Genomic DNA, 15,682 nt, shown 5'->3' with positions numbered 1-15,682 from the left:
TCTGCCAGACATTCTGCAGGACACAAAAGAAAGTGGCTGACAAACTGCCAATATAGGTGAAACTGTCTTTGAAATTTCCTGCTTCATGGAAAAGTCTGCCAGATTCTATGGGTCAGTAGGCTGAAGATGAGTGTCCCAATGGTAAAGAAGAACTTTGGGTGACTGTCCAGGCAGCGAGATGTCAATTCTAGAGTTTTGGAAGTTGCTTACAATGTACTTCCTGCTTACTTAGGTAATATTATATCCCTCTGGAGTCTTTGATGGAGTTGAAGAATAGATAGTTATAATTAAAGCTTTCCTTAGTTATGATAAAAGATAAGGTCGATATAAAAAATTCTTTTATAGTTTGAATTTATTTTGGTATCTGCTGTAATGCTTCCCTGTACATTTTTGATACTGTTAATATGGGTTAGTTGGGCCAGGGGTCTATCAATCTCACTTATCTTCTCAAAGAACCAACTCTTAGATAAGTTGAGTTTTTGCATTGTTTCTTTGCTTCTATTTCACTGATTTCTACTCTGATTTCTATTATTTCTTTGCAATTGACTGGTTTTGGACTTGGTTTATTCTTGTTTCCCAAACTGTTGAGTTGCATCATTAAGTCATTTATTTGGTCCCAGTTATTTTGATGCAGGCACACAGAACCATGAATGTCCCTGAGGGGCTGCTTCAAATGTGCCCCAGAAGGTTTGCTGTTTTGTGCTTTTGTTTTTATGTAGTTCTAGATACTGTTTTTCTTGATTTTTTTCTTTGACACATTCATCATTCAGTAATAAGTGGTTTAATATCCACGATTTATGCATTTGCTAAAGATTTGTTTTTGGTCAATTTCAAGTTTTACTGAATTGTAATTAGGTAGGATACAAGGAGTTATTTTAAGCTTTTTGAATTTGTTAACAATTTTTTTGTGTGTCCCAGAATGTGGTTTATTTTAGAAAAGCTTCCATGTGCTACTGAGTAGAATGTGTAATCTTTGGTATTTAGCTAGAATATCCTATCGGTATCTGCTAAACTCACTTGATATATAATGCCAATTAATTCTGAGATTTCTGTTTATTTTTGTTCAGGTGGTCCACCTAATAATTGGAGAATAAGGGGCACTGAAATCACTTACTATGAATTTTTGAGTGTTTATCTTTATAGTAATACATTTTAAAAAATGAAATTGGGTACACAGGAGTTTAGTGTGTGTGTATCATAGTAATGTCCTTTTGGTTAACTGTTCCCTTGATTAGAATGAAATGCCCCTCTTTATCTCTTCTGAGTCATTTTAGTCCGAAGTCTTATTTTATCAATACTAGGATAACAATGCCTGCTTATTTCCTGGTCCCATTGGAGTTCTTTTGTCCATTTTTCTTACTGCAAAGTGATACCTATCTTTAAAGCTAATATGTGTTTCTTGTAGACAACAAATAAATGGGTTTTGTTTACGGATCCATTTTGTAAGCTTTTGTCTTTTGATTGGAGGATTTAAGCCATTTATATTTAAAGTTATTATAGGAATGTGTGCTAATTGTGCCCATTTTGCTGTTGAGTTTTGGTATTGTGTTCTCAGTGGTAGTTTGTGTATTTGCTAATAATGGCTTTGTATTTTTTTCATAGCTTCTCTGCTATCCTAAATATTGTTTCCTGTATTTTCTTTAGGTTTAGCTTGTTGGCTACAAAATTTTTAGGATGTTTATACTGTGGCAAGTTTTTCTTTCTCCTTCATTAATGGTGGACTGTTTATAATCTATTAGTCTAGCCTGGCAGTCATCACCTTTCAGGGTTGGAAACACATTGCTCCAGGCTGTCCACTGAGAAACCAGCTGTTATTCTGATGACTTTTTCTTTTATGTGTGACTTGAATTTTCTCTTGAATTTGTCAATACACTTTCTTTGCTATATATACTTTGTGTTTTAACTATTATATGCTGCAGGAATTTTCTTTTCTGGTCTTTTCTATTTGATCTTCTGTATACTTCTTGTATCTATATGGATGTGTCTTTTCTTCAGTTTAGAGATGTCTCATTTTATGAGATTTTGAAGGTCTTCTCCCTCATCTATACCTGGAATTCAAAGGTTTTTGTTTTGTTTTGTTTTATGGTGTCCCACATTTCCATGTTCCTTTTCTGGTATTTTTGTTTATCTGTTTTTATTTGTCATATTCCTTGAGTATCTGATCTAGATCTTCTACTTTATCTTCTAGTCCTGATACTGCATCATCTGCTTGATCCACTTTTCTTGCAGGCTTTCCTTTGAGTTTGTAGTTAAGTTATTTGGGCTATTTAATTCATGTCATCTTGAGTTCTCTTCAGTGTTTCTCCTACTTCCTTGCTGAATTCCATTTGCAAGTCCTGATTGGTACTCATCATTTCCAACAGCTTTATGTTTGCATTTTCTTAGACATCATTCAGGTATTTATTTTCCTCAAGTTCGTTCTCCTTGATCTCAGCGTGCTGTTTGCTGCTGTGGGACAATGGTCTTGTACACTGTAAAGACTTGTTACTTGTATTTTAATAAAATGATGATTGCTAGTAGCCAGGCAGGAAGTATAGGTGGGGTGACCAGAACAGGAGAATTCTGAGAAGAGGAAAGGCCAAGTCTGCAGTCGTGATCCAGGCACAGAGGAAGCAAGATGAGAATGCCTCACTGATAAAAGATACCAAGCCAATTCTTCAACATAGGTAAGAATTGTGGGTTAATTTAAGATGTAAGAGTTAATAAAAAGCCTGAGCTAATAGGCCAACAAGTTTATGATAGATGTAGACCTCTGTGTGTTTCTTTGGGACAGAACGGCTATGGGTCCAATCGGGACAGAAACCTCTGTCAACAGTTTGTGGCATTTAAAATTTCTTGAATTCTCTGATGAAGCTTATGATCATTCTTTTAAGTTCTGTGTCCTGGTGTTCATCTACATAATGCTCATTGTCAAACATTTTGATAGGACTGTTAGGCAGAGGAGAGAAGATACTGGTGGTTTTGTGATGAGCATATAGAGTTGTAAATTTGATGGACAGAGCAGGTTGGGGAAGAAGAGAAGACATACAGGTAGGTTGAGCCTAGACGCTGGAAATGGCTTGAGTAAAAAGTGGTCAGGTGGAGAGAAGGGACTGGGTTGGTGTTCAGGATGTACCTCCTGGTCCAGCCTAGAGTGTAGAGGTAGCTCTGGATGGGGGAAAGGCGGGATGTGGTGTGGGCCTTGGGTAGGGAGTTAGGTACATAAGGTCCTGGCAGAAGACTAGAGATTGGTTATGGCACAGACAGGGGTGGCCAGACTAGGCTGGGGCACTGGACCCAAACTAAATCTGACAGGTTTGGCATGTAGCATGGGTAGGAAGGGTCAGGGAGACTTACTAGGCTAGACCCTGGAGAAGGTTGAGTAGAGAGGTTCTATCTTTTTATTTCCTTCCTACTTGTATTCTGGTATTGATTCTAATAGTTTAAAAACTATTTTAATATAACCTTGTTCCCCTGTGCTATGCTATCAGACAGACAGACAGACACACACACAGCCAAATAGTACTTCCAAACATCTTGTTTTATGCCATTGCCAATGATAAAATAAGCACAAAAGCAAAACAAAAACAAAAAAACAAGAGAAAGAAGTGTGGCATTTTTATGTAAAAATATTTCCTGTTTTTAAGAGTCTAACCTTGAAATAAATAAACCGTAGTGATTATATAATTAAGTTTAAACTAATAGGTTTACTGGGCAAAGCATTTACCACTTTTAACGCCCTAACACACGCTACAAAGTTGCTTTCCAAAAGTGTCTCCACAAATCCACACCATATCCTTATTTTTATTATTTATTATACTTATCCTCTTGCAAACCTTTTCATCTCCCTTCCTACTGCACCCTGCCTGGCTAATGCTATATTCTCTCTCTCTTACTTCCATGTGTCTTTCAAGAGGATGCTGCCTGCTTTCCCGAGGGGACCAGGCCTCTGTAGGAAACGTTTAATACAAGAGTTCTCTAACCTTCTCGGAAAGGTTACCACGTTTCTATTGGTTATTAGTGTGGCTATGCACATACCCCTGTCACAAGAGGAGGTCAGAGGACAACTTTGTGGAGTCACTTCCCTCCCCACACATTTACATGGGGTGAGGGCTGAACTCACCTTACATGGCAAGTGCCTTTACCACAGGGCTACCCCATTGGCCCAATTACCATAATTTGTGCAGAGGTATGATGGTATACAGCCATGTGTGTTGAAAATTTAAAGTTTTTAGACATTTGAAAACCTGACGTTTTCATTATTTTGAAGTATCATGCAAGACAACAAAATGTCACTTCCCACACAGTGCCACTTAGCACATGTGGCTACTAGGCGCTTAGAATGTGGTCAGTCCTCAAACTAAGGATTGACTCCGTCTAGTTTCACTGTAACGCAACAGCCTCTCATGCCACGGGTAGCACAGGCTTAAACTAGGGTCCCTGGGTACCGCCCCATGCCCCGGCCCACCACCACTTTTTATGTTATACAACTCAAACACAGTTTTGTTGTTGTTTTAAGCAAACTTGGATTCCCAGCTGTTTCCCTACAGGTTTCTTTCCGGAGTTACATCACTCCCCTTGATTCTCGGTCCTGAGCTTGCTAGCTCTGTGTCTTGGTATCACCATGTGGCTCTGTAGACTTGACAGGTAGAACTGTATTTTTCGCACTGTATCCTTTCATGTATGAATATAAACAAACAATTTCTGGTTGTGTAAGTGGCTGAGATTTCCACATCTTAACTTTCTCATATTCCATATGGCTGCCCCTTCCCCTGCTTCCTGAGGTAGCTATACCCTTTTAGGAAGTGGTAACAAGAAGTTCTCCCTTCTTCTTGACCTGAAGCTTCTATTGCTCTTGATTTCTCCCACTGCACAGCTTACCTGCTCTTCCTGCGTTAGGTCTTGGGCTGTTCTGATGAGCTCAGAAACTAACCAGAGAACTTCCTACTGCCCTGTCCAGCATCCCAGCTCCAGTCACACTCAACTATTTCAGGCCTTAAAATCACACATGTTCCTCTCCTTCAACCCCCACCTTCAGTGCCTCACACAGGTAGAATGTTCCGCTCCACCAAGTTTCCAGCCCCTCCTGCTTTACACCTTTCAAGAACCCCACCCAAGCCCTGCATTCTGGGGAGATCCTGGACTCTCCCACCTTGCACACAGAGGGGCCCTGTTACACAGGGCACTTTGTTCTCTTGGAATGCCTCGCTTCTTTCCTAGGCACTACAGAACCACTGTTTAGACGATGGTTTGGAGCTTAGCTCTGCTGTCATCAAAGTGAAAGACCTGGGGTATCTGAATTACATTTGCTTCTGGGGCTCATCTTTCAATGGGAAAACTAAAAGCATCACTCTCTAAAAGCTAAAAGCACTGTCCACACAGGACATGTCACCAGAAAACATGGCTACTGACCCATCCACTTGCTGGGCTAAGAAATACCAGGGCCATTTACTGCTGCAGCTTGCTGAAGGCAGGGCCTGGCATACAACAGGTATGAACATTTTCTGAAGATGAGCGAACACTTGATCTGGAACCAAATGGCCACCTCATACATCTCGGAGTCACTGTCACACACACAGAGTGAGCAGAGAGGGAAGGAGTGCAGAGGGCAAAGTGAACTACCTACCTTGCTTCTAAGTCCTTTCCCTCCTTCACTTATTTGGTGATTGTGGAAGAGCAGCTGTCATGAATTTCGGCAGTTTCTAATCCTGACCCAACGAGGGACTGACTTTTAAGCATCATCATCATCATCATCATCATCATCATCAAAGATCAGTTTTAGCTCACAAGGTCAGGAAGCAATCAGTTTAGATCGCTGGTTTCTGTTCTTTTTCACTGGGAACAAACATGCATGTGGTTCTGTCTCAGCACCTTCAGGTGAACTAGAGCTACAGACCCTGAACAGAAGGCTAACCCTTCAGCATGCTTACAACTATTCCAGGAAACAGTATTCCACAGGGTAGAGAGAGCATCATCCAGGGCCCGGTGGCAGCATCTACCAGGACAAAAATGAAGTTTCCACCTGACCCAGTCTGCTGGAAGGAAGTGGTAGTCCTGAGAAGTGCTGAGAAGACTTAAAGGGGAAGCAGGTGTAAGCAAAGGAAAGAAGACCATGATGGCGGACGCTTTATAATGACCTCTGTGACCATCCCTCTAAGCTCAGAGACACCCAAGGAGGTGGAGGGGCTGCTGCACGGAGCTGCAACTGCAGGGGTCAGATGAGCCACCACTGTGCTGAGCGCACGATGGACTGCGTGGATTCTGTGCAGGGAAACAAGAGGTTGCTAGTGCACTGAATTCCCATTTCTACTTAGAGTGTCACGTTAATTGGAGACTGGGTTGGGACAGGGTGATATAATGTGGGGGTGAATGAGATCGATGCACAATCCTGATGAGAAAGGGGTTGCCCTGCCACAGAGTGGAACAGTGGCTCCGTGGAAAGAAGCGAAAGAAAAGGACAGCTAGTCAGCAGAGGAGAAATCCAGAAGCTCAAGGCTGGTCACATCACAGGTGAAGGCAAAGGTGCCAAGCACAGTCTGTAGCTTTCCTGCATGGCACTTCTAGGCTGCAGGGCCATTTACAGATGTGTCAGGACATTACACGGAGGATGTACATATGTGTCGAAGCCTCGTGAATGACTATGACCACAGGGGTGGGGTTGGGTTATGAGTTTCCTTTTTAACTATCCTTTTCAGACTTATTTTATAATTTGCAGTGAGGGGAGTCACGGGATGCTTTCTACAGATCTCTTTTGATTGGAGTAATGTTCTCAGAAAACACTGCAAACGGCCTTACACTGGTCCTGGGGCACTAAATGAGAACTCAGAAGTAGAAGCCAGGATGTTGAACCTGTGTATGTGACCTAGCAGCGCGCAGCCCTGAGGAAAGAAGGGAAGTTTAGGCAATCTTTGTGGAAAAGAGCAGTAATATCGTGTCAGCAATCTCTTGCCATACACAAATGCCAATTATGGGCAGGTTGGTGACCCAAGTGCTTCAAAATCCTGAGAAGAAAATGCAGGCAAATAATGACCCTGCAGTATGGAGGATTTACTAACCAAGACCAAAGAGACACAACCCAGGCAAAAGCAAATGAAACATGCCCACTTTATAGTGAGGGCAATAGGAATGTGGGATCGCTACAAACGAAGAGAAAGGTTTCCACCAGGAACTGACAGAAGAGGACACCCGAACAAGTCAAAAGTGAGCAGGAGAGGGACAAGCTCAGGCTTGTGAGTTTGATACTCTCAAGCCATCTTGGGAAGGGGTAAGCACGTCACACAAGGAAGAGCCAGCCGTCTGGCAATACGCAGCTGGGTGAAGTGCCCCACCCACTCAGGGAGGGCACAGGCAACTGCAGGCTCTTTGGAGGGCAATGTCAGCATCCATAAAATACTGTTTGACTTGGCAAGGACTTCTAGAAATAAAAAAAAAAAAAAAGAACTCTAACAAAGATTAAAAAAAGAACACTTCCTGCAATATTGGCGCTAGAAGAAAAATTCAAACAATTTCAAATGTCCCATAACTGGAGTTAAGTACAATTCAATTGTACCTAGACAGTGAAATCTGAAGCTGACCTGGGTTCTGACAGGGAACCTTCATGGTGAAGCTATTCTGTAAGGAAAGTCAAGATACTGCACAGAACATTAAGAAGAGTTGTGTTATAGAAGAAGAGGCACCAGAAGCCAGTGAAAGCCATGGCTTCTGGAAGGAGAGTCAGGTAGTAAAGAGCCATCACCCTGCACAGCCCAAAGAGTGTCAACCTGGGTTTTAAGCAGTTCTATTATGCACTACCTTCTCAAAAGTCTGCTGAGAACGTTTCATGCTTGCTAAAGAAACTAAAAGGAACAAAGTTGAAAGAATAACCAAATGGAAGCATATTAATATAAATACTGTACTCAAAGGAACAAGGTAAGTCTAACTGTCTTACTAACAGAATCACCGAGTTTCTTTCTGTAGATGTAACAGTTACTTTAGAGATTAATTGTGGGGCTGGACACCCAATTCTACAAATACACTAAAATGCACTGCACTGTGCAGTGTGGGTTCATGATTTGCAGTTTGTCACACACACAAGCATGCACGCACACACATATGTATACATACACAGATATGTGTGCATGCACACACTCACTTTTACTGCAGTGTTAGGACTTGAACGCTAGGCTTCAAATATACTAGATATACACTCCACCGCACAACCACCCTCAGCCCTGCAAGTTATCATCCGTGGGGTGGAGGAGAGGGAGATGCTTAGGAGCTGTAGCCCACAAGTTAAACCTGGCTCATCATTAGCTTTTCCTTTTTGCCCTTATCACTCATTAACTTATAAAAAAAGTCCGACTGGAAGCCAGCTGGAGAGCTATGACGTGCTTTCCACATTGTATCACATTCACACATTACAAGAGCAGACCCCAGAGAGTTAAGGAAAAAGCACAACGCTCCGTGAAGTTGAGTGAACAACAACTGTGGCAGAGCAGTAAGCCAGTAAGCGCTTTAGTTTAAAATCTACATGAAACACAATTTCTACAAGTGTGTGAGGAGGGAGTGAGAGGGCTAAGCACCCAGAGCCACCCAAGTCAGGGGCACTTTTGAGTAGTGGCAGGCAGGAGCTGGGCAGGCCAGGCAGGGTTTGGCTTCTGTGAGGAGTGGGTGAGGGTGTGCTTTGTTTAAAGGAGATGCCGTCCGTGCGTTACTGACTATCTGGACATACTCCTTATTAAGTGAGGATGAGGAGCTGAAAGGCACTTGGACCAGGTGAAATAAGCAAATGTGAGTCATAACCTTAATTTTAGCCTTACTCTTACCTTAATTTTTAATTAATTAATTCAGCCTTAATTTTACTAAGTTACGGGCAGAATTCATTCTGATCCCTTTTCCTGACATTCCATGTCTGTACCCCTCATTAACTGTGGAACTGAGGTCTGTAAGTTAGAGGGTAAAATGACACAGAAGACAGCTAGGAGTGGGTACAGGCTGGGGATCTAGGGACTTATAAAGCCCATTTGGGGCCGCTGGGACACATGGTCACTCCGGGGCTTAGGCTTAGCTTTCTCTTGGGGCCAGCCTAGCAGTAGCATCCACACAGTCACTAATTCACATGGCCTGCAGGAGAGCTGCGGAGCTTCTAACATTTCTGTACTTCAGAAGGCAAGCAAGTCTGGCCAGTCTTTTTCCCAGTACACGTCTCAGGGTACACTCTCGGAATGAAACAAACCACTGCTGATCCGGGCCCTAACACAGTCCAGACAAGTTGTTTCACACCGTGATACACAGACAATGTAGACACAAGTAATACCTAAAACAGACACACACACCACCGCCTCCTATCTTCAGTAAGAGTGAAGTTGGAATTCACTGGAGAGAGAAGTCAATTGAGAAGAAGCCTTACAGAAACGGCCAATGCAGTCACTGGCCACGTCTGTCTACAGACTCAGACCCCAGACAAGCACCCGTCTGTGGCATGCCTATACACCCTGTAAGTTCTGGAAAAGGAAAGAGCTCTAAAAGAAAAAGAGAAAACATCCAAGAGGAAAGGGAGGCAAATCCACAATCTAAGGGATGGGGAGGACCAAGATGCTTAAAGGACCTGTGTTAGGTTCCTCTGTTTGAGCAATTTCCAAAAGGGGAAACCTGGGTAACTCCCCAGTGGTAGATGCCACCACTTCTGCTTCAGAAACCCAAGTGGCTGCCAGCCTCAATTTCTGAGTTGAAGACTTGGGAGAGCTTGAGTCCCTGTAGAAATTATACATGCCAGATAAAGCCCACTCAGTGGTTTAAAACAAAACTCAGTGTTTAGTTCACAAAAATCTTTGCAAAGAGGAAAAAATGACACTGAACATTAAGGCAAGTGAAGCACTAAAAATCGCATGCAAATGTGTATGGGTGCGTTTTCAACTCAACACCATTGCAAGTTTCTCCTTGCATCAAGTAAACTCACCTCCATGTTCTAGAAACACCCGAACACATCTCTCCTTTCCTCTTGCTGCAGAGAAATGGAGCAAGGTCCAGCCATTGGCATCTCGGCCATTTGGGGAATAGCCTTGCTCCAGCATCTTTCGTACTGTGTGAACATCCCCGGCAGCTACTGCAGCCTGAATCTGCAATTCTTCCTGGAGCTCAGGGTTCCTCCGACAGTGGTGGTGTAACATCCTAGCAGAGTCCGCTTTTCACCAACCAGTCATTAGGTCAAAGGAATCAGCCTTTCGGGGAAGGTAGAACACATGAAATTTAGAAAATGTGGCTCTTTGCACTGTGTCCACTGACTACCACAGAACTGTCTACATCCTAAATCAGCACAGTTATAATTAAAAGCACTTCAATACTACTGGCTAAATGCATATGCTAAGACCAAAACTTTCAATAGTTGCATTAAGGTTACAAATTAATTGAATTAATTGAAAGCCAGATAGAGATTCCTGAATTAACAGAAAACTCTCTTCTGCATCCTTTTGAAAACTTGAAACTACATTTCTCCATCACGGCTCTATTTTAGACACAATGAGGGGTGGCAGCAAGAAGCCAAGATGTGGTACCCGAGGGGCCAGAGTAGTATTGGTCTTGGGAAGTCTGATTTATATGATGCACCATCAAGATTTAAGTCACAAACGACTCAAAGATTCTCTCACAAGTCAGAGCCAATCAATGAAGTACTAGAAAACAGCTTGTTGTTTTATGCAGACTACATAAAGCCTGTGATGAGGAAAACACTTCAGGCTGAGTCTCCGAAGTAGTCCAGGTATTTTATTTTTAATGTAAGGAAACAAACCTTGGGGGAAGCAGGCTGAGCAAACTAAGCTGGAGTAAAGTAGATTATATTTACGAATATAGGTGTATATAGGTGTGTGTGTGTGTGTGTGTGTGTGTGTGTCTTTTTCTTGGTTTTCCCACCTCAGACTATTTGATCATAGTGTTTCATCCTCTCTTTTAAAACATCCTTTTAAAACATTTTTTTTTTCTAACTCTGTACCAGTTTTCCTTCAGAAACACTCAAAGCAGCATGAAGAACCTGCTGGTTAGTCACAGGATGAACTTCAGTGAACAACACCGCTGAGGGCTGCACAGCCTCTGCAGGTCATGGAGAAGTGTATCCTCAAACCTAGCAGCGAATGAGCTCATTTACACACAAAGGAAATCCAAAGTAAAATGGCTACTTCTCATGTGGGTGTACGAGCTGTCTGTGTGCCTTTAAGCATTGAAATATACACAGAAACCTAGCTGACAAGTTCCTGGGAAGACATTCCAATGGAAAGAAGCATTTAGACTAATCTAACTTCCGTTTCTATAAGTAAATTTGATTAAAAGAAAAAAAATGTGGTAAAGCCCTTTGAAAATATTCTGTTCTCATATGCAGGTTAGATAATTTTGCTATCAATAATTTTTCTCGTAAAATTTCTCACCATGGACTATACACAAATAAAGTAAGCCTAGCTTGGTAGAACCAACACAAGTTAAGATCACAAACACCTGATGTGCTTTTGTACGTAAAAATGACATTATTACAATCTCAGCAATATCACTAAGTGATGTAATTAAAAATATCAAGCTATTGCCTCAAATAGCTCTTTCCTCAGAGAAAATTGGGAAAGGGGAAATTTATCGATAATTTGTTCTCTTAATAAGCAAGTTTCCTTTTGTTTCTTCACTACTTCTTTGAAATTCAGTTTCTTGGCTTAGAAATTTAACATAGAAAATACCTTTCAGAATAGTTTCATATTAGTTTCAGTGCCTTAAGAGACAGTATCGAAACTCATCAGAATAGATTAATGGAAGCTCTTACTGTCTATTATTCAGACCACCATCGTTAAAGCAGGCTTCTGAAATTTTTATTTACTTTACTATTATTTTTGAGTCAGCCTCATTTAGCTCAGGTTGACCTGCCAACGTGCTAAGTAGCCTTGGCTAGCCCTGAGCTCTTGATCCTCCCATCTCTACCTCCCAAACGATGAGGCTGCAGGTGTGTGCCACCACACTGGCTCCGAGTGAACTTTGAGGGTGTCTGTGTATACGCATACACTTAGGGTCTCTTCTCCACCTTGTCTTTTGAGACAGGGTTCATCACTGAACCTGCACTGCACCATCCCTGCTAGACTGGCTGGCTCTCTAGACCCCATGATCCTCTCTGCTCTGCACGCTGGTGCTGGGGTTACAGGTGTCCATTTCCATGGTCAGCTTTTACATGATCCAAACTTCAGTCTTCACACTTATGCTCAAGCATAAGTTACCCACTAAGTCCCTGTCCTAGCCCCCAAAGGGTGTTTTCAGACGGATTACCTTGGCACTTGAAAGAGGTCAACTATGCAGGAAAAAGACTGAAACAACAAACTTAGGTTTCTCTTTCAAGTGCCTGCTGCACTGTGATATTTTAGTTTATTCTTAAATCACAATTTCGCTCATTCATTTCTGTTCAACTCTATTCCATTCCTGGTAGAGACTGAGCCCAGAGCCTATACTCTAAGAAGCATATACTCTATCACTGAAGCAGCAGCCCCAACCAACTCATTAGCAGTTTTCAAGAGGAACAGTAAAAGTTAAGTGTCATTTTCCTTAAAACGGCATCGGCGACTGATGGCCCTGAGTTACCTTACAGAAGAATGACTCTTCTCTTGGTAGACAGGTCGCCTAATGACCATTGTGCACAAGCAGCATCGTGGGGAAGGGGTTCCCAGCGTGTCCAGGCCTCGGAGCAAGAGTTTCCTTCACCTAAAAACAAATCAAACAACCATCATGGGAGTCTCCGAACTAACGAAGGACCACGGCTGTTCGCAAATTCTACTTTTTGAAGAGTTTAGGTTTCAGGAATTTATAACAAACTGATAGAACTCGGAGACAGTTTAGGAAAAAATGATCTTGCTGCTTACAACAATCTCCAAGATGCAATCAAATAAGATTTATTTTTGGCATTCTGTGCCCTTCTATTCCCGCCCCCCATTCTCCAGCTTCTTGAAAAAAAGTAAATAAGGAAAATAACAAATCACACATTTGGAATTTGGATACAAGCTGAGGTTCTTGTTTTTTCTACCTAGATCGTATCTTCAGGCCTGCTTCTTTTGAGTTACTTTTTTAAGGACACCATCGGTCATCTGCTTTTTAAAAGCAGGACTAAAAAGAAAAAAAGTGTGCATTCAGTACAGCAGCTGCCCAAGGCCAATGTAAACTATGGTAGTAAAAGGAGATTATGCCATTGAATGGTAGCTCTTCATATGCCTTAAAGGCATCCAGTCAATAACATTTACATGCATACAATGGAGCAACTTAAAACATTAACTAGCCAGAGTTTTTGCTAGCTTCTCCTGATGAATTCCTAAACAACAAAACACTAAAAACCCAACCTCTTTCTCTCTATATAGCTAAGAGAAAAGGACTCTTTCCCCACTTCCACTGAATCCCAGTTCTGTACATTCCATTCAGGCTAAGAACAGCAGTGACCCCTTCCCTCCCCCCACAATATCATAAGGAGATCACTCTAGGAATTAGCCTATTGGGAGACCTGCCACCCCTTCAAGTAGGGGGAAGGAGTGCAGAGCCTTTATCACTTAAACTTTCAGACAAGAAGAGGGACAGGCCATCTGCCAAGCAGACATGTGCAGGGGACGAGTGGCAGTTGTAGAGGCTTGCTGGCTGTGCAAGGGGATACTCAACTCAAATTAGAATCATCCATGCGTTCCTTTTGTTCTCCTCATGTTTTATTTTCTCTTGTCTGAAGTCTTTAAGAACAGCAAAATGCTTGTACGCACACGGAACTAAATTCTGAGTGCGACCTGTGCCTATTATTTCCCAATAAAAGAAGTAGGCACAGTCAGAACAACTCCTTCAAAGCAAAGTACAAATACCACGGAACAATCCTTGCAGAAATGGACTGAGACCAGAGCAGGAAGGCTGCAAGGTGAGCCTGGAGCATCTTACAGTGCCTGAAGGCAAGAAAGTGCTCAAAGAAAAGGAGCCAGTAAAGCCACCACCGCCTGGACAAAGGAAGCAGCAAAGGGCTCTCCGCCAGCAGAGAGACCACTGAACCTGGTTTCTCTGTAAGAGAAGAATTCTTGACCACTGAGCCATTTCTCCAAGACCACAGACTTTAAACTGAAAAGCTGCACTACAGGGGAGAACACATGCGCATGGTGTACCATGTACACATGATCTCTGTTGTTTGCATTATCAAAGTGGCCCCCAAAGTCTGAGGTGTCTGACTAGTAGCTAATTTCCTCTTGGTGTTACTTTATGGGCACTTGAGGGAAAAAAAGCACCACGGACCTTAAGAATAAGTACAACTTCAGCAGTACAGGTGCCTATAAAAAAAAAAAAGTCATCAAGAAAAGCCACAGGTGGGAATGGAAAAGCCAAGCTTTCTGTACAAGTTCAAAATTCTGATGGTTCTCAGAAATCACCTATAAAATAGGAGTCATGACAAAGGGCAATTTTTTAAATAATATACATTCAACGGAAGGTTTTCTTAAATTGATGATGGCTGTAGACTCCAGCAACCACTGAAATCAGATTCACTGCTGGAAATTACATTCTGGGTTTCAGAAAAAAAAAGTAAATAATAAACTAATATGGAAGACTTTGGAAGTGTCAAAATGAATCTTTTTCCCCAATGCATATAATTTTCTAAAGTAGTCCTACTACTTAATGTTAATGCTATGCTTACATTTGGCAAACTCATCTTTTCTACTATAAAAAAGCCAAAAGATAACAACCTAGGTCTCTAAGCTTTTATACAGTTGACCACACTGAATACCACAATTTCTTTGCTGCCTAATTTCTTTACAGGTGGACAAGTAAAATTCATTCAGTTAAAAATCAGAATTACCTCACACAGTTAAAAGAAAATCTACACTGAGATAACAGACTGAAGTAGAATATACACATTAATCAAGACATGGCAGAAATTCGCCCAAGAATACACAGCCTTCAACAAATCTGACGTCTCAGCAATTTCCTTCGGCACAAGAATGGGTACTAATGACTTCTGCGTATTATTTTCTTCCACAGTGTTTTTGCTTGGTTTGGTTGAGATACCAAGCCTTCCTTGTAAGGGCAAGATGGCTGGCAACCCGGGTCCTCCTGCCTTGGCTCCCACGCGTCAGGACTGCGGGCTTGCTGTCTGTTTCTGCAACGTCTTATGAAGGGACACACATGGGACCCCCGTTTCCTGGTCTCAAACCAACAGAAGTAAGGTCACACAGCGCCTGACTAGGACAGCACAGAGTATTTCTCTGCAGAGTAAATCATGACAAGGAAAGAAATAAGCAACTTTCAAGACACTGGGTTGAGGACAAAAATTAAAAATCTACCAATGGCTCACAAGACCCCAGAGAGAAGCCCGTACGGAAATATACTCTGTCTGATCAAAGTACACAATATAGCCAACAGGCAGGCTGCCGGGCCCCACTTACACCATCAAGGGCCTGACGCCCAAATAAAGCAGGTGTTATTTTGGTATCACTCAGCATACCATAGCGTTCATGTCCCTAAAGAAGGACAGTGCATTTCCTCCAAATGACTGGACCTCTTTGTGACAAGATTGATTGTCATGCACAGCTTACCTATGACTCACATAAACTATAGGAGAAAACCCAATGATTTTCACAAAATGCAGATGAAGTGACAGAGATCCAACTCAAAGCTTAAACCACGGGTATGAGAAGTGCTTTGCCAATGGTGCCCTACTAATGCTGTCATGCCAAGTCAAACTTAGTCAGTGCCT

The 15,682-nt window shown here is 42.1% G+C and overlaps 1 protein-coding gene across 3 annotated transcripts in view; it reads right to left on the bottom strand.

Annotated features, from left to right (window-relative positions):
• Positions 1-15,682, bottom strand: part of Asb7 (ankyrin repeat and SOCS box containing 7) — a 46,724-nt gene that overhangs the window by 27,503 nt on the left and 3,539 nt on the right. For 2 of the 3 annotated variants that reach the window (XM_057756547.1, XM_057756546.1), the window contains 2 exons: positions 12,559-12,678; positions 9,917-10,178 (listed from right to left, as the gene is read on the bottom strand). In XM_057756547.1, coding sequence (XP_057612530.1) covers positions 9,917-10,127 — 211 coding nt within the window. In that variant the 5' untranslated portion in view covers positions 10,128-10,178; positions 12,559-12,678. The remainder of the gene's footprint in view (positions 1-9,916; positions 10,179-12,558; positions 12,679-15,682) is intronic. The other variant, XM_057756549.1, reaches the window with a different exon arrangement.

Source organism: Chionomys nivalis, chromosome 23 (assembly GCF_950005125.1).
Source record: "Chionomys nivalis chromosome 23, mChiNiv1.1, whole genome shotgun sequence".
Taxonomy (NCBI): Eukaryota; Metazoa; Chordata; class Mammalia; order Rodentia; family Cricetidae; genus Chionomys; species Chionomys nivalis.
Note: the sequence above shows the minus strand (reverse complement) of the source record. Positions and strands in the feature narration are given on the sequence as shown.